At 40.1% G+C, this 20,031-nt stretch overlaps 1 protein-coding gene across 10 annotated transcripts in view; it reads right to left on the reverse strand.

Moving 5' to 3' along the window:
• Positions 1 to 20,031, reverse strand: part of ABI1 (abl interactor 1) — an 82,450-nt gene that overhangs the window by 2,965 nt on the left and 59,454 nt on the right. Inside the window, exons 4-11 of one of the 10 annotated variants that reach the window (XM_072854496.1) lie at positions 17,644 to 17,658; positions 16,812 to 16,912; positions 13,224 to 13,364; positions 10,912 to 11,012; positions 9,643 to 9,723; positions 7,814 to 7,990; positions 4,864 to 4,950; positions 446 to 631 (exon numbers count right to left, since the gene is read on the reverse strand). In XM_072854496.1, coding sequence (XP_072710597.1) covers positions 446 to 631; positions 4,864 to 4,950; positions 7,814 to 7,990; positions 9,643 to 9,723; positions 10,912 to 11,012; positions 13,224 to 13,364; positions 16,812 to 16,912; positions 17,644 to 17,658 — 889 coding nt within the window. The remainder of the gene's footprint in view (positions 1 to 445; positions 632 to 4,863; positions 4,951 to 7,813; positions 7,991 to 9,642; positions 9,724 to 10,911; positions 11,013 to 13,223; positions 13,365 to 16,811; positions 16,913 to 17,643; positions 17,659 to 20,031) is intronic. The other 9 variants (XM_072854490.1, XM_072854491.1, XM_072854492.1 and 6 more) reach the window with 9 other exon arrangements.

Here is a 20,031-nt window from a genome sequence, read left to right on the forward strand (position 1 = left end):
GGAAGCCTCACTACATTTTATCGTTGAAAGTCTAATGATCCACTCTAGCTATCTAGTTTGATGGGATAAATAGAGCTCGGACCTTCTGGCCTTTTTGCGACACTACTTCTAGAAGATTGCTCAGCAATCCTGAGGCAGATACAGACACAGTCCAGCAGCTCAGCAAAGGTGAAAGCCATCTGATTTACATCTGCTTCTCTTAAAGAAGGAATTTTTTTTTTAATCCATTCTGGAATGCTTGAAAGTATTTTATAATCCTTCCAAAGAAGGATTATATTTTATCACATTAGGTGTAGCCACAGACAAACTAAGAAAAGAATGGTTCAAGTTCTGACTCAGCAGGGACAACGATTGTTTTCATCAGACCCAAGCAAAGTCCTTCATTCCCTTCAGATACCATTAATCCTCTGATGCTGCAGTAACACAGTTGCAATGCTTCTCTTACCTTTCTCTATATAGTTTTTAGGTGCCCAAGCAGGATCTCCATCTGCATAGGGATCGCTGTACTGCACAACAGCAGCCTCCTCATCCTCATAATCCACGGGGGGTGGGGGTGGCGGAGGAGGAGAGTCATCAAACATCGGCATCTCATCAGGAGGCGGTGGGGGGGGAGGAGTCGGGCTATCAGCAACTAGAAACATTTGGAGATTATTTTTTTTCTTAAATCAAAACAGCGTGGAGATGCAAACAAACCTGAGGCTGTACACTGTAAATAAAGGAGTGGGGGGACAACACACATAGCATGCACTATAATACCATGCACTGATTAGAAACAGAGGCTTTGTATTAACAGCTACAACATACAACTACATTTGTTATTAGTGGTCGAACCTATGTATAAATGCTACTAGAGTCAAAGCACATGCTGCAGGGCATAAGCTGAACACCAGCAGAGAGGAAAGCTTCCTGCTCCGACGTCCATGCGCTGAGGGGCTAGCTGCAGCGGTTAGCTATGGGAGGACTCCGAGTGGCACCCTCTGAGCCAGGCAGCAACAGGGCTCTGGACTGGACCAGCAGCTTGATTATTTTTTAACAAATCCTTTTTCCATAACAATCACTTTGACTTATTTCTGAACACTGCTTCCTTGGATTCCTTTTCTCTCAGAGCTAGCATTAAGGGGACAAAAAGATCTGGTATGGATCATAAAAAAATGGAAGAGACTAATGTTTAAGGTTTAACCAGGTAAGAGAAAGCCAAGTAATCCTTCTGCAGAAGAAAAGCTTTGTACTGATCCTTATCTTGCAGACTAGCTTGTGTGTGTGCACATATCCAGGATTCAATTAATAAATGGAAAGCTACAACAGGCAGCTGCTGCTCTTGGGGAAAAAGTGCTCAAGGAATTAAGTGTATAATCCAAAATGTCAAATCCCTGCCCTGAGTTTCTCCAATCAGCAGAATTACAAGTTGCTTTGGGAAAGGGAAAAAGAGAAAGGCATTATGGTAAAAATCACTCTTAAAATCAGTTCACCAAATTAGTTTTCAGTAACGTTCACAGCACCTTGCAGCAAAGGAGAGAGAGCACACTCAGAGGCAAGACATCAAGTCACTTATCCTATTCCTTGGGAACTGTGGTCCACTATACATGGACCTAGGTGTAAGCACTATGAAGCTAGAAGTTACTGAAAGGAAGCTGCTGTCATTAAACTCAACTTTGTTATACAGTAATACAGATTTAATTACAAGAGATTTGGGAGTCACATTGAAAGCACAGGCTGAAAACCACTGCTCTAGAAAGGGTTTGACTGGAAGGAGCCATCAGGCTGAGCACGTGCTCCAGAATGTGTAGCTCCAGCACACTATGATAATTTTGAGAAGAGAGCCAAGCTGCAGGGCAAGGAAAGAACACCACTGAGTGAAGCTTTAGCTACTGCTAGCTACAATGGCACTGGAGATTAGAAATAGGGTTTCTGTTTGCTTTAATGCTCTTTACTTTTGCCTGGCCACTACTCCAGTAGTGACTAACTTTTGCTCTTCAGCCACATGCCCCTGACAAGGGGCTTGAGCACAACTCCCGTATCCTAGTGGAGTCAGACAGGCTGCGCTGGTATAGGGGAAGCCAAATCTCCTGCTGCGAGGGGGCAGAAGCCAGCAGGAGCTGCTGGGGCAGAGGCTGCCTCAGCCCTGGCACCCAGCCCGCTCTCTATCCCTTGAAGAGCTAACGCTATTCTTCACCTGCAAGCCCAGCTCCTCTTCAACTTGACCACCTGAGCTGTATACCCCACAGCGCTCTCCATCAGTAAAACTGGCTGCCACTGTATTAGTGATTCCTCTTCCATACAGAAGCCCATTTATGTCACTTGGAGACAGACTGACAAAGTCTTTGGCCGAGTGAACGCTACATCTTGCCCATGTTACTGAATAGCACTCACAGGCAGGCTTCATTAATCCACCACAGACACATGACAACACTGTTTATGAATGGATTGGTTTTGTACAGTAATTTCGGCACATCTTTCACAAAATGTATTTCTCCCCTTAATTTCCGTCTGCAGCCAGAAAAAAAACCAAACAGTACTGAAACAACAATCCTTTGAGATCTTGAGAAATTCTTACCTTAATAAATGCAAAAGGTTGTATTTATTCAACAATGAAGTTGCTTATTTGAAAAGAAGAAAAGAGGGCAGGAAATGCAAGTGTGAAAGTGCCAACACATACCCTAACTGAGATGCAGTGCAGAAACTGCATGCTTTATGGGAAACATTTAAAACAACTCAACTTCACATTAAAACAAGGGGAGATAATGGAACAGAAAATTAGACAAGTTCCACCCAATGGAAGTACCCCCCCCGCCTCTTGGATTTTAACCTAGACTTTTCCTGGTTCTGAACTTAAAACAGGCAGACTCTAGAATAGCATTACTTTCTTTTTTTTTTTTTTTTTGAGGAAGGGGAAGCATACAGAAAACCACACTAAATGAGAAAGGGTAAAAGGACCAGTATTTATACAGCTCCAAATTGAGACATTTTCGCTTGTATGTATTCACATCCCTGTTCTTTAAATGGGGACCAGCAGACTCCTTTTGAAAGGACTGGGTGTGACAGTACAGCAATTTACATCAAATCAGTTGTCCCTGGGCACCAGACACACTGGAAAACCTCTCTGAAAGCGATACCCACAGTTTGGGCACAGGGCGCAGGAAAAAAGAATAAACATTGCATAGTTTCTAAGCCCTTTGTCCTTGTACTCTGAAAGAAGTCCACAGAGCAGAGGATGTTGCTTTCCAAGCCCACAGATCTTTATAAGGAAAAGACAAGCCTACCCACATCTCCCTAACTCCACTCCCCCATAGACTTCTTGCAGAAAATGAGGCAGATGAAAGTCTAGCACACAATGCCAAAACTCAACAACAGCCTCCACAGCCAGTTTTGCTGAGTGTATGCGCAGACTGCCACACACAGCCCTGCCTCCAAAATGAGGCAGCAGCAGCTCAAAGCCATACCCGTTATATAACTTTCAAACCCAAGGGACTGTTAAAAAAAAAATAAAAATAACAATTCCTAAGACCAGATTTCAAGCTTCAGCTATTTTTGCTGCAGTCTCATTCACAAGTCAGCTTGCATTTTGTTGTTGCACACATGAATAAGTCTGCCCTTTCACCTCCACTCTCCCAAGGACTGCGTTATCTCCAGGAGGACAATACTTGGAACAATTCAGAAGCAGGTGTCAGTTTTCTCAAGTTTACCTGCAAGTGAAGACATTCTATAACCTCCATCTTCAGTAGGCTTACCCCTACACTTTGAATTTTGGAAAGGTTCTTCGACACAATTTTGTGGCATACTATTCCACATCAACATGATTCTTACTATTTACCTAGCATAACACCAAAATACCTTCTTTTCGAATGAGAACCAGAGAGATGCCTCCTATCCCTAGGGGAATGCTCAGAACATGACCACTTAAAAGCTCTAATGGGAAGCTGAACAGTAGGCTAGTCAGACCAGGGAGGCCTAAGTGTACGCGGGAGTTATGTAGCTACTATGTAGTAGTAGCCCCATAGATGCTATCAGACTTCGCTATGGCTCCCAAACACTTCAAAATCATTTATATACTTACTTCATGCCCTATCTACATTGCATTCATTCTGTTGTCTACAGAACTGCAACGTACTTCTACAGCAAAGATGTCCCCAGATCAGGAACACGACTTTACAGCTGCACTAGCATTTGCAACAGTAACACTCACCTGAAATGAATCAAGCAGTAATGGTAAAAGCAGAGTTACCAGTATAAAACACCTTGCAGCACAGAACATAGCCAGGGAGCATATCTCTCACAAACCTAACAAGCAGAGCTATGCTGCAAGAAGCTCAGTAGGGAAATCTGGCTAGAGAACACAAAGAAATGGAGAATGAAAGGCTGATGAGAAGAGAAATACCTTACAAGCTCCTTTGTATCGGCATTAGATCATAAGACTGCACATTTTCAATTGACTGTACAGCTTCCTGAAAACTACTACAGTATTAGAGTCAATGGTTACACAGTACATATTTTGACAGTCTATGTAAGCCTTTCTAATAAAAACTAATCAATTATCCCTAGCAAAAAAGCCTCAGGCAGAATGATTCAACATAAAATTAATATTTTTAAGATACATTTCTATATTCACACCAAGCAGATGCCACATATTTCATACTGTACTTCTATAATAAATTTGCAGTTCAGAACTTAAATGGGTCAGTAATAAACATGCACGTTATAGAATATTGAAGAGTGTGCCCTTCAGCTCCAATAGCATATTGACACTAGAATGCAAGATGGTATTAGCTTCTGGAAAAGGAAACAAAATAGAGTCTGACTTGCCAGCCATGCATGCTAGAAGAAAGTAGGCTCTACCCTTTAACAGCTCAGCTTGTCCAAACTTACTGTTTTCCTGCACCCTGGCCACGAAGCCTGTGAGAGGTATCTGTGGAGTCAACTGAGGCATAGGGGGAGGGGGTGGAGCAATAGAAACTGGCAGCAACACACACACACACCATATCGGGGAAAGTCAAACAGACAAAGGGGAGGGGGGGAAAAAAAAAAGGAAACAAACAAAAGCAGCCGTCAGTAACGAGGATCACAAAACAAAGTATGTAAAGAACAACAAGAACACACACATGGAAGAACCTTCTTCAAGCTTGTTTCCAACAAGGCTGAATTCGTGGTTAGCCAATCGAGGATCAAAAAGCAAAGCATTCCCCTGCGTTTAGATGAACAAAAAGCTGAGTGCGGGCTGTGTGTCTGGAAGCTCACAGGATGCGCTTGTGAAGGGACTTGCTCCGCTTCACTTGGAGAGCATGCAAAACTGAGCTTTTAGTCTTGCTGCCAAATAAGGATTACTCAAATTTAGGAGTTATCTTTTAAAAGTATGGTACTAGAAGTAGAGGTGACATTTCGCAGGACTCTGGACTCCTCCTCTAGAAGTAGAGTGCTACAACAAGTGCAGCAAAGCAGCACTGACACAGAGCAAAGACAACTACTTTACAAGGAAAACAATGCTGCAACATCAATACTTAATATTCATACAGAGAGCACCTCCCATAATTTTGTTCTGCTGGAGCAGGGGGCAGTGGGTTGGCTTACTATGTTTTTGTTTTACATAGAAAAAGGGACCTTGTTGCTTGTTGGTAGGAAAACCAGATGGGTTTAGAGCAGAATGGAATTTTATTTTAAACTATTAAGTCTGCTGTGGTTAGAGGCACTCAGCAACCTAAGAGGCTGGCAAAAGCTTCAGCAGCTACAACTGGCTACACTAGCGCACAGAGCTCCCTAGGAAGCACTTGCAAGATTGTCTTCTCTAAAGTATGTACCTATTTGGTGAGTAATGAGATGAGACATAAGTCACCAGTGCTCAGAGATGCTGAGCAGACAGCTGAAATGTTCAACTCTTCCCTCTACAGGTATTAAAGAGGCACGGTAGCAGTAGGGCATGCCATTCAATGTATCAGCTCTGTCAGGATGTCTCCCCATGAAGCAGCAGGAAAAGAAAAAAAAGGAAAAGAAAAAACCCAACAAAACATCAACTCATTTGTTTACACCATGCCCCTTCTTATTGGAATTTCTCTTGCACTGAAGCAGAGAAATTCCTGTGAAGGTGGGAATTCAGCAGGGTAATCCAGTTGGAACCAAATTTGAAAGAGGTTCTGTACTTCCAAGTAAGCAACAGTTTTAAATAAAGCCATAACTAAGATTAATGTTTGATGAATAAAAAATGGAGCATTTAGTTCATTACAAAACCAATAATCAAATAAACTGTATGGGAGAAATGATCAATAAAACAGGGAGAACAAACAGGTTTCTCACAAAATTGAAGTAAACATCTAAGAAAAAACAGAGTATTTGTTAGCATGAAAAGTAAAACCTTAAGGAAACATGGGACCTGGATTTAATGTCAAGACAGTAGCATTAAAAAAATTTAAAAAATCACCAGTTATAGAAACAGAGGAAAACAGTTTAAAGTAGAAAAACACACCCATCAAAATACTGTTTAAAAAACATTGACAATCAGTATTTTGAAACACCAGAGAGGCTAGATTAAGGAACAGCACCTGCATTTGAGCAAAAAATTGCTTTGGACAAATGTAAATGTTAAGAAATGGTGGTGTGCACAGCATTTAAGACAACTGAACTATTTCCAGAAGTATTCCAGAAGTAAAGCCCTGTTTATTCAACAGAACACAGGAAGGAGTTTCTGTTGTTATGGTGAATTAATTTGGGGGAACAAGAGTGTGGAGGAAAATGAAGGGCCAGTATGGGTGAGAGAGAGTGGGAGGAAAATCAGGATTAGGAAAAAAAATAGATAGGTACTGTGTCTGCATATAAAAATGCTTTCTGATAAACGTAATACTTCTAAACCACTGAGAAGACTCTTCACCTCAGTGTCTCAAACATTTTATATGCATTCTTTCCTTAAGAGTAAGTACACCACAGGAAACACTGGTCCAAAGTGATCCTCAGCCCAAACTTTTCTTTTTAAAAGAAATATCACTCTGAAGTTTAAAGAGTTGGCACGCTGAAGAACACCTCCAGAAACCATTAGAGGACTATCACTCCTCTATGTGTATCTGGTCAAAATTTATGGAAACAGCAAGGAAGAAGATTCCTGATAAAAACAGCTTTCTACCAACACTTGGGTAGATCCTTATTTTGCAGATCTTTCTGCAGTGAACCTCGTTTGCCCTGTTGGGTCGGTCGGCAGGATGCTGCTGACTAAAATCTGCTCACTTGCCCACGGCATCCATCCCTTCCCTCATTCATCTCCATCTATACTACTACTAGTGTGGAAGCACAGAGGAGTCATCTGCTAAAGAGAGAAACTGAGCTCTTTAACAGTCAAGCTTAAAACTAAGAACAAAGGAGAAACTTGGAATCAGGAAAGGATTTGGGAGACAGAGACAGGGAGGAACTGTGTAATGGGAAAAGTTTGTTACATGAGCACTGTGCTCTGACAGTACTCTCTTGCCACTAGCCCAGTAGTGGAGGGACTGTACTACAACATATTAGGTCTCCTGCAAAAAAAAAAATCTCGTTTTAGTTTATGTTCTCCAAGCACACCTGAAATGCTAAGTATAACGTGCCTATAATTAGATAGGCAATCATAATAACTTCGCGTCATAAGTAACAGCAAACAAGTCAGAGGGGAAAACAGTATAATTGCATATAATGCAATCACTGTACAACTTCAATATGTTTTTTCTTGTTTGTTTTTCCTTCTATTTTAGGAAAGAAAGCAGTAATTTGGTTGATGCTCTTCATAAATGAATTAAAATGCCATGCAAGCTTTTACAATCATTTTGCTCAAAACAGTTTGTGATTTCACAGCTTAGAAGCTTACTTGAATTTTGAGAATAAAGAGGCCCGCCATTAACATGAGGTTGAGCAGAAAATGGGGCAGTCACAGAAGGATTCCGTCTGTATCCACCAGAAGATGCTGAAGAAGTGGTAGAGTTGTGTCGCGAGATTTGCCTGGTCATTGTGCCATACTGGGAACCAGGAGCTGAACCCGGAGCAGCTGAAAAGCATTAGCCAGAGGAACCAAGGAAAAGACTTAAGCAGAGCATTACTTGGGATAGAATGCAGAAAATAGAAAAAAGCCCAGAACATGGGAAATACTTGATTACAGGTCTCCAATAATTTAAGGCCAGTAACAGGAGATTAACAGAAAACAAACATTCCTGTTATAATCAATAATGAGAAAAAACACACAGGACGTAAACCAACACTCATATAAAGGGCATTTGAGAAATGCTGAGAACTACTTTGAGAGACTGGATTGGACTGGAAAATTGAATCAGCTTCCAACTCCTAAGCATATCTCAATTATTCTACATGCAATACCCTTTATTAAAAAGCACACAGAAAAAAATCCACATTCTGCTCAAAGCATATGTTTTCCATTGTGAACCAGAACTTGTCTCCAATCTAATATAAAAAGACACTCTAACAAAACAGTAAAACAAATGTCATGAGCTTCTGACACTTGGCACATTTATCGATCATATTTGCTAGTTATGCTTTTTATATTGATGGAATTTGCACTAACAAATCAGAATCACCAATGCCAGCTGACAGAAAGACACGTCACTCATTCTTCAGGATGAATACCCATTTTTACCTTCCACATGCTTGCTGCACAAACTTCAAGGTTAATAAAACAATTTAAGTTCTCTTTTGGATTAACCTGACAGATGAGAAAAGAATCACACCTTGCAAACTAATGAATCTCACACGTTGAGGTCACATGGATCAATGCAATTTTTAAATGCAAAAATTGTTTTGCAATAAAATGTTTTGTGCTTTTATATACATATGTATATCTCTTATACAAATATATATAAATATATACAAAAATGCACACACACATATACACAAACAGTGTGTGATCAGAAGTTTGCAGTCCTGTAATGCTATCCAAAGTCACTTTCACTTAACACTTCAGTAAGGGAAAGTGCAAAGGGTTATGTGGGTCAAAGCCTCCAAAGCTACTTTCATAACACAATCAATGAATTTTGTCATCAGCCTGTGACAGGAAGGGGTGGGGTATTTTATCCTGCCTGTTTTGAAAAGTACTACTTTTAGATCCCATCCTAGCAGCTATATGTAATGCTTGAAGCAATTTTTCAAGAACTGTTAGTTCGTATCCTCAAGTCTTCCAGTTTGCCAGCCGCCTGCAGCATTACAGAATCAAACCCAAGCCACTGTGACAGACTCTTCTGCTTTTCAGTCACTTTACACCCACAGGATAGAATACGTACATCACCCTACACATCAGCTACCATTTTTAAACCAGAGTGCAACTGTTGTGGCTTAGTTTCAGCTGCAGGAGTGATACAGCAGAATACCAATATTCAAGCTGCTTTTGAGTTCTTATAGATCAGACTAATTGGATCTTAACTTTATTGGGAACAGACATTTCAAGCAACTGGCAGCCTTTTCCCCATACCTTGTGCATTTACCTTCAGAGGCTTTAACCACAGGAAATTAGTGGAGATTAGATTTGTTTAAAAACAAAGAAACGAAAAAAGTCCCAGAACTGATTTTTATACTAAAATCATGTAGACCCCACCACAGAAGAAAAAACACCCTCACTAAGTCCATTAGGAAGAGATGATTATTGATTATGCAGCACGACTGCAATCACTTCAGCATTGACACAAGTCTCACCTATCGGACTGCCCATCGGGAGAGGTGGTGGCAGTGGTGGTGCTGGCGGGGCTCCAGGAGGAGGAAGAACAGAAATGTGTGCTAATAAAATAGTTTATATTCCCAATTAGGCCATATATTAAAAAAAAACCCAAACACCAAATAAGAAACCATGGGCACTTGATAGGCTTCCCAAATAAATACAGAAATTCAACTTTGGTCAACTGATACAAACTCAGACCCTGATCCTACACAGGGTTCTGTACCTGCAGATCTTTATTCCCATTGATTTTTATGGGATGCCAGACATAGTAAGATTTCATGCCTATTTGTACCACTGCAGGATCAGAAACACCTGGGAAAGGAAAGTCTACACCTGTGTGAGAAAGTGAAGACTCATCATCGGAGGAACAGAGATTTAAGAGGTGCAATAGCAAAATTACATTACACCAAAACTCCACTGTGTCCTTGTGCAAATTAGCTTTATGTGCTTACAAAATACACAGATAGTAAACAAGTGACTGAGTTGGTTTATTACCACGATAACAATCCTGCCGGCTTATAATAAAGAAGGATCCTACACATTCTCACCATTCATCATTCTTAAAGACAAGGGAGTATGCTTTTGATGCTGAGAGATCCTACATGGTTCTTTTTTATTGCTGTGCTATCTTATACACACTAGTTCTCCTGCCTCTCTCAATGATCTTCATCATAGCTTAGCAACTTCAGACTGTAATCGTAGCATAAACAACACTGGTGGATAAGCCTGAATTCTACTACTAGCAGTGTTTTCGTAGGTCATCTTCTGTGTTTTATTTGAAGTAAAGACTTTTATTTAATTAAAAAAAGAACATGTACATACCATCACTGGCAGATGGTAAAGTTAGCAGGCTACTTCAGAAGACAACGTTTCCCAAACATGTACATAGTTGCTGCTGCTTCTCAGAGCATCCAGAAATGCCAAATTGTAGATAGGCATTTAAAAATATACTTAAGCTTTAAAAGGATACACCTCTCTGCTATCCTCCCCCCGCTCCTTGATTATCTTGTAAAAACATGGACCGACAAAGGTGTTTTAACCATCCGCTATTCTATAAGAGATTGTTCTGCAAGTACTTTTGGTAAAGAATTAAAACTTTAGATGTCCCTCAGCACTCATAAGAGACTTCCTGACTAGGACTGTGCTTCAGGACAGTTTCCACCCCATCGTATTCAGTCAAAATCCCTCTGCAAACACAAGCGACTGACATTACAGCCTTAAGTTACCATGGGAAGAGTCCCGCATACCTGGTCCAATGGTTGGCGGTGAAGGTGTAGGCACGGCAATGGGAATGCCAATACTGCTGCTTCCACTATTCTCTCGACTGCCACTACCTCCACTACTACCGCTATAAAAGAAAAAACACACATATGAGCACAGCATTTCCTACAAAGGCCTATCAACAGTCACACTTCTTGTGTGAGCTCTGCTATCCTAACTCAATTACAGACTGTTGAAAAATCCCCTTTAAAATGCCTCTGTCTCTACCTACAATTGCATACAGCTAATCAAGTCTGGATGTATTACACTCCTAATAAATGGAATTAGCTAAGCTGATAAACATCACTATGCATAAGATGTCTAATTAAATGCTTTAAAAAACAAAAAGGTAAGCAACCATACCAGTTCTAGGCAATGGAGTAACAACTGCAGGAATAGTTCAGTGGCCTTGTAATAACTGAAAGTAATAAGCTGGGGCTGGAAGAGTTCATCCCTAAACTATAAACAATTATTTAAGATTATTTATGCTGCCGGAGGAATATTTCCTCTACTCAGAACAGAAGTTTAGATTGAGAACTTTTTAACTGAGAACAGCCACAATAAACTAATTGGGGTGGGCTGTGGTGTGGGGTATGGTGTGGATAATTTTCTGTTAATCTAACACCCTCCTCCCCACCCATGCACATACTTTTTGTGTAGGAGAAGTTTGTTTCTAAGATAGTCTGAAAGGTAACAGTACAGCCAGATAACAATTTATCTAAGTACTGTTATATGATATACAAATTAGAGGCCAGCAATACAGATTTTTACAGAACATACTTCTAGTGAACTACTGGATAACATTTCTACACGTGCCTTTGGAGGCTATAACACTTCTTTTCATTGAGGGAGCTGAAAAAGAATCAAGATTCAGGCAGAATCTGTCCTTATTCTTATCCAAGAGCACTCCTTAGGCCAAGGCTTTAATTTACATGGATTAAATGGATAATATAAAGGGAACTAAGTAGTCAAGATCTTTTGAAGCCAAAACACCACTTTAACCCATCCATGCTAATTAAAGCATACTCACTGATGTTATAGTTTATTTACCATTCCTGGGTAGCTACAAATCAGTGCTGTCAAGAGTCAAGTGCAAATGATTCAAATATATGTTAAGAAAATAACACTGTCACAAAAAAGAAAATCAGTGATCTGAAATGGAAGCCAAGAGAATTCCTTCAAAATTAGTGTTCTGTCTGCTGAAGACCTTGATCTTGTCACCATGGTTGTGGCTGAATTTCTAAGTTCAATCTACATAAAAGAAGATCTTGTGAGACAAGAGTAGGGAGCATTCACAGTAGCCACCTAAACAGATTAACAAGATCTTCACTGCAGCCAGATTCAGAAGTTATTTCATTCTGACAGTATTTCATGATCAACTGTGTCCAAAATACTCTCTCAACCCCCGTTAGTGACCTACCATGTTTAACTGCCTACTGGGAGTTAAAAAAAAAAAAACAAACTCTCTAAAAAATAAGCCAACGTCTTACTTCTACTACATTGAATTCTTTTGTCTGTTTTTTCCCTGCAGTTTATAGCCTATGATAAAAATGAAATTGAAAAAACTGAACTCACTCAAAAGGCTCAGAGAAAGATGTAGCCTTGCAACTTGAGAAAAAAAGATACATTAAAAAAACCCAAGGTACACTTGGAACACCTTTCTCACCCAAAACACACACTACTCTTTCATCAAAGCCCTTAAGCATGGGGAAACAACTGGCTGATGCCAATACCTGCTCTGTGAATAGGTTTTATCTTCTACTTCTGCCACGCTAGCACTGATTATGAGCATTAAGTTTTAGCCAAAAGAAAGCAATCAGCTCTTTCAGACTACCTTCACCACAGTGTTTCTAATCAACAGAAATTTCTCTTTACAATTAGTGGTCTTGAAAACAAAACAAAAAAAGCCTAAGTGTATTTTAGGCTAAGGTTAATAATGCAGCTTTAAACCCATTAGGATCCATCACTACTCTACCTTACAACTGCATAAATTTTGAAGTTTTGCTTAGTCTTGGGAAATAAATTCCATAGAACAAAATAACTTGATTATATGAAACAAGGCCTGTGGTTATGGAAGTAAGCTGCTAGATACAACGAGGCTTCTATAGAGTATGAAGACACTTCTATGTGTTAGAGAAGTCAACAATACAGTGAAGTTCTGTTAATGCAGAGTGGTAGAATACTCACCTTTTGCCTTTCAACAAAAAGCCAACAGGCACAAAGCTTCAAAGCTTTTCTGTGACTTTAGTAAGCATCAGCATGCCAGGCAGGAAAAAGTTACAGTGAGAAAATGCTCTACCTGTGTGTTCGTGGTCTCTGGTTCAAGGAAGCCGTCCTTCCTGGACTGTGCTGACTGCCCAGTCTGGCAGGACTGGTCATGTAATCATTGGGGACTGTTGGCGGTTTGACTGGCTCCAGGGTTTTGTAAGGAGTATTTCGTCTGGTCAAGGAAAAAAAGATTTGAAGACAGAAAGATAAAGGATCAGAAGATCAAAAGGATAAATGAATGAAGTAGTGAAGCCATTTGTTTTTTAAGTTTTCATGAGAGATCACTGCACAGTGACCCACATTACAGTGTATTAAACAAATTCCACCAGGTGGGGTAGACAAGTCACGTTCAACTCTCTAAAGTGCTCTTATGTGGACTTATGTGGATAGATCCATAAAAGTTAGCCTGCAGCACAAACTGATTAAAAAAGCCTAAGCTAAATTTACCACCCAAAATATATTCTTTGAACTACATAACATACAACAGTTACACCTGCGTAATGTTCCAGGGTTACCTTTCAGTACACTGCACAGGACAAGCTTCCACTGTAACAATTTCCTCTTTCCCCCCTTCCCCTCCCCTCCAAACACTTAACCATCCTAAAAGCATTCTTGGCTAAAGGTATTCAACTCATTAAGACAGGAGTAAGGCTGAAAGATTCACAGAACAAGTTACATTTGCAATCACTAGTGCTCTTCCTAGTAGCATTGTTTCACACAATAATCAAGCAATCTCATATCACTTAAGCAGATCTTAAAGTGCTTCACAGATGAGCTTCATTGTCTCCATTTTGCAGCCCAAGAAAGGGAAGCCCAGAGACTTCCAAGGTCACCTAGCAGACCGCATCGTCAGAAATATAACATATCTTTCGAGATCTATTTACCAGACCCATTACTGCCTTAAGAACAGTGCATTTATTATACTGAATTGCAAAGCTCTTCAGTTCGCACCAGTAACATCTTGCAAGGGATCCCTTGCAAGATGTGGAATTTGGCAATGCAAAGCAAAAATAAAAATACTAAACTACTGGTATTTAATCATTTGTTCAATTACTGGTTATAACTAGGTTGGTAAGTTATATGGCTTCCTGATATTTTAAGAAACTTACTGACTTCCTTTTTACAATATGGAATGCAACGGTACTTAATTTTAACTATAACATTTTATTATTAAAACCTCTCAAAGAGAAAAGCAGAAATACCGTAATTGTTTGCATGCACTGTAGTGTTTGTAAATTAGTTTGTCTATATAAAGAACTCCAGATTATTTTAATATGCAGACTGCCACCACCTATAGATCTGCCAAAAGAGATCAGTCGTGGGAAAAATAAAGAAACTTTGTATTCCAGTTGTAAGAGATAGAGCTCTAAATATCACCCAATAAAATTATAAGCAGGGAAGATTTTAAATGTGCTTGCAACAGAAATAACCTTGAAAACTAATGTTTTGAAGTATTCTACCTTGGAATGCACTGGCAATAGGAACTACTACTCAGCTCTGTAGTGCTATTTATTTTGCCTGTACAATTTAAAAATACTGTCAAAACCAAACCCCAACTACACCCTCAGGTTCAGCCATGCCTCAGTTTCTCCTTTGCTCTTCTCAGCTTCATTGAAGAACTCAAACTCCTAAGCACCAGAGAAGTAAAAAATAATTTCTTTCTGTCACTCAAGTCCAATCCTTCCCTTTGCTTTTCTGCCAGCCTTATGCAGAGCAGGAAAACACTCTTCCCTGACACTGCCCAGCGCTCCCCACCTCACTGTCCCCCAACGCTTCAGTGCAGTGCTGATGCCCGTTGCCACCAGGGAGAGCTACAGGGAGTCCAAGGTCTTGCTCTGTCCCAGGACCCTCAAGGCACTGCTGCAACTACTCCTCCCTCCATCCAGCTCCAGCAATTCACTCATTCTCCTGTGGTACTTCCAAGCTGAGCATCCAAGGTTTTCCTGGTCCGGTGAAGAGACCCCTGCTTCCTGCGGTCCCTTTCCCTTTTCAGCCTGAGCGATTTCTGTGCAGGACTCCCTCCCCACCATATTCCTTTAGATAGTCCTGCCTTGGAGGGACAAGCTGCACAATAGGCAGCACATACTTAAAGGCCCGTGTTACCCACCAAGCTCGTTCCAATTTTACACGCTTATCTCTGTTTTCTGGATCAAAGGGAAAAGACTAGTATCCTTGCGGTTTCTAGCAATTTTTTCTGCATAAATTAGGGAAACAGTCATGCCTATATTTCATGCTTTGGCAGAACACGGCTGCTCAAGACAAGAGCTGCACTTCCTGAACAAGGAGGGCAGACAGAAATCTGTACGAACCCACATTATTCCTCCCCCTCAGCCAACTGCTGCCTCTTGTCAAGCTCATCTGGAAATGACGTTCAGCTGATTAATCCTTATCAGGCATCAGCTAAGGCAACCAAACAGCTCCGGCTTGTTCAGGGGGGAGGTATTAGAGAGAGGCAGCTCACCAGTACATCAATGCTGCTGTTTCACTAGGAAATGTCCAGGAGGACATGAAAGCGCTACCTAGCTTCCCAGGGCTGATAAACAACTCTTTCTCAGCTGGGATAAGAGAGACAATTGGAATACTGATTGCATGCCCATGAGCAATGGGAATTTTCACAAAACATGCTGAGGAAACCTCTAGGGTAATTTCTCTGCAGAATACACAACAAACACTGCCATGGTGAAGCAGCAAAGCATCAAATCAGGATTAAAAAATCATTAGGTCTTCAACAAAAGGAGTTGCTGCTCCTAATTTTCCTTGACCGTTGCTCCTGATCTCCATCCTGTTCCGTCTTATTATTTGTCATTTTTCTAGCTCCCCACCTCTCCCAGACAACATACCTGAAGCCAACACAACCATGCCAGCCAGCTTTACAGTGCCTCAGTCCGTCACAGCATAACAGAAAGACTGAGAGTGACAAATAGGTACAAGGTCTTGTTTAGGATGTCTTTTGGAAGACATTGCACAGACAAAACCATATGGCACATGCTCTGAGCTTCTCAAGCATTAATGTTTTGGTCCCTAGCAACAACTACTTGCTGGCAAACCAAGATAAGCAGATTTCACTCCCCACAGGTCCACAGCAGCAAAACACATGCTACGGCAGGGAACTCTGGTCACAGTGCAACTCAGGAATAGCAAAATCCTTCCTCATTTAAGCATAAAAATCAATGTTGCCAATTTGTTCACAATGCCACAAATTTTGCTTAGATAATGCAACAAATATGGCACCAACAGCCATTTCATACCTCTTATAATACTGAGAAATGAGTAGACAAAAACTTTAACAATGAAGTCTTTTCCCCACTGAAGTTAAAACCTTATTGATATTATTTTGTGTCACTAAGGATTTATCCCCAAAAATTAGGCATAACAATAGACTCTTCATTTACCCATATCTATAATAAATCCATCCCCCATGAAAAAAAACATTCTTTCAAAAGGTCATCATGAAAATAAAGAGTCAGTGCAGCTGAAAGGGTTTATGCAGAAAAGGTAATTGTGTTTTTTGCTACACGCAATCAGAATTGCCATCTATCCATGTATTTAAGAAACACCAACACCAGCACAATTAAAACTTTCTATTACACAGGCGGGACCAAGCAATCTTCATTCTTACCCCAGAGTTCCCCGGCCTGACATGGGAGGACTTGGTGGTTTTTGTGTAGGCGGATTTGTTCTTGACAAGGTGCCAGTTCTTGCAGGCTGGTTATTTCCATGCTGAAATAAGGAAAAACATGATTTTATTTTTATAACAGAGCAGCTCTATTATTGACAGGTTGTTTTTTTTTAAGTGTAAGAATATGAAGTGAGAATTCCCAGACAGCTGTCAAACAGCAAGTTTTCAGCTACACGCAAGACAGACCCCAGTAAATACAAATAGTCTAAATACAAGCTTAATGTTATTTTTGCTATTAATTTACAACAGACATCAGAAAGGTAGGCAATTGACAGGTTCATGCACAAATCTCTTATATCCTCTTTTCTTTAAAGGGAAGCCACATTTGTGTTAATCTCCATAGGGGGGTTAATAATTTAAATCAAACTTTTTAACACTGACAGTACAATACAGTCAGCATGGGCCCAAAATTTCTCAATTTGTCCCTGCTATTTGACTAGCAGAGTCATTAAGGTTGTCTGGGAAGTCTCCTGCAAAAAATGTAAGTGAAGGGAATCAAGGCATCTACTGAATTCAGAGCAAAGCACTACATGTGTTAGAGAAATTAATGTATCTATGTATAAATGCAGATGTCAATGTATCACAGATACATTGACACACGCTAAACGCTGTAAATAAAAAAAAAATCAAGTATAGCACGTTTAATCTAAATATCCAATGGAAAGCAAAGGAGAGCATAAGAGAGCGCTAGTTTTCAGTTTTAATGGCTCTGCAGCCTCTACTATCAGTCACATGAGGCACTGTGGGTCAAAGGAGAAATAACACTTCTTACCTTGGCTTTTAGCCACTTAACGTTGGCAAAAAAAGGGGGGGAAAAGGTAGATATTAATGGCAGATCCATCACAAGTGATAGAACAGGTTAAACTACAGATAATCACATTTAAAAAAAAAAAATCATTTATGTCTACTGATAATTAGCTACATCCCAGTACACTAACAGAGATTTTACTGGCTCACTTAGTCATTGAAAGTTCTGTGTCTGACTAAGTGACCACAGGAAAAACACTTGTGTCAAAATTAAGTTTAGCTAAGCTTTGCCAGATTTGTTTGCCAGGCTCCTCATGGGCAGTAAAGGGTTGAAAAGCTCTTCGCTGACCATTCAAGTCCAAACCCAAATCAATGCTATTTCAGTGGCAACGTGCACTTACGAATTCGTTCACAAAACCACAGTTTCAGCTATATGGCACAGAATAGACTTGCCTGTTGTTTTGACACTTAACCTTCATGTGTTTTGAAGAAATCCTAGCTGCTGCATTGAATGGTAAATAAAGAAAAGGGAGTTCTCAAACAGGATGAGCAGCAGTGCCTTTCACTTCTGGTTTATTGATTGAAATCTGATTCAAGCCAGCACAGCGCTGGCTGCTCAAAACTGTGTTGGCAGTGCTCTAATGATTGTTATTCTGAAATTTTAGCTCTTAGAATAAAGTCATTATATGGCTCCACTGTATCACTTTTACAGCCTTCATCATTGCAGAGGAAAAAAAAAATTTCTGAAAACTTGGCCTCATAAGGAAAACTAATGTAAAACTTTAAATAAATTCAAGCTGAGTTCTTTAATTGGGGGGGGAGGGGGGGGCACGACTCATGTTTTTGAATGTGGAAAAGGGTTAGTTTCACTGATTAAAAAAAAAAAAAAAGGACAAAAAACACACGCAAACAAAAAACCAACACCAAGCAAACACAAAACCCCAAAACATAAAATAATCCCAATGCTATTTTTGAGGTTGCTTGGAAATAAACTGTCACTTCCAGAAAAAGACTCCTTATGCACAGCTTTTCAAACTGTGGTTTGCACCTTCTTCTCTTCCTCCTCCTCAAAGAAACACAGACCAGTTTAAAGGCATCCATGAACTCAGAAAAAATAACAACACACTATACAGCAATGTGCATACGTGAGATTTCTGACAGGGTCTACAAAACCACTGAAAAACAGCTGGGGTTTACAAATCAAAGGAGTTTGAAAGCCACTACCCTTAAGTTATTCATATTACAAGAACAAACACAAAACCTGCTCCAAAATTCAAATGAAAACATTTAGCTGTGGTAAGTAAATTTGAAGGTCATCCCATTCCCTCCCAACGTAGGGAGGTTCATCAGCAGAGTGGCAGAATCAAGGCATTTAAACCACTTCTGTCCTCACATACTTATTTCATGGATAAACACGAAGGCTCAGTTTCCAGGATGCCAGGGTAGTCTCCCAGGTATTATATTTTTAAAACAGGCTTCTAGCAATGAAGTTTGCTTTCCCCTCTCACAGGAATATGCGACCCTTCCCCTTATTCCACCAGTTGCCAAGGGCAATGGCATAATACAAGGAATTTGTTAAGAAAGACCAAAAAGTGAAACTCTTGGTCCCATCCCTCCCCAGCAGCCATAGATAGAAACCTTTTAAAGGCTTAAAGGCAGGGTGGCATGGTTTCTTACCCAGCCTCTACTACTTAATTTGCCTGCCTCAAAAATACAAAACCAAAAAGCTTCCTCTCTTTTCTTCCCTTATGCAGTGTCACTCACCACTTATGGTAAGTCTTTCCACCTCCTCCTTAATCACTGTTACATTCTGCCTCCACTACAGCGACAGTATGAATATCAACATCTAGCAATAATTCAGAAATCTTCATTTCAAACCTTTCTACTGCTAAGTACTGTTTAACATACTAAACATATATCTGAAGTCCAACAGCTCTTGACCTGTATTCCTATCTCTACCTCTACATCAGGTGAGATTCATCTCTTTTGCTACCAGTTAAACACTATACAGACAGATACACACTTCTTTATTGTGTAGAAGAATTAGTAACTGTTGTCATACTGCTTTCTATAAGTAAAAAGCTCTGTACATGTCCTCTCTGTTGCTGTCAATATAAACAAGAGTCATACGGGCAGGAAAACACAGAAGGAAGGAACACAAAGGGAACAGAGATTCTTACGGGAGAGGACCTCCTGATCCAAAAGACAGAAGTAAGGGAGGAAAGCAAATGAATCGATGCAAGATGAACCATATGGCTATTTAATCATGGTTAATAAGATAATTAACTAGGAGGAGACATTTTCTTGTATTTATTGGCTGAGCTTACGAGGTCAACCTTGCTGCATTTCTTGGTCTGAAAACCAAATGTTGTGCTTTCTAAGCAATTTAAAAAATTGCTTGGAGCAGGGAACA

This window comes from Ciconia boyciana, chromosome 2, assembly GCF_034638445.1.
Source record: "Ciconia boyciana chromosome 2, ASM3463844v1, whole genome shotgun sequence".
Classification (NCBI taxonomy): Eukaryota; Metazoa; Chordata; class Aves; order Ciconiiformes; family Ciconiidae; genus Ciconia; species Ciconia boyciana.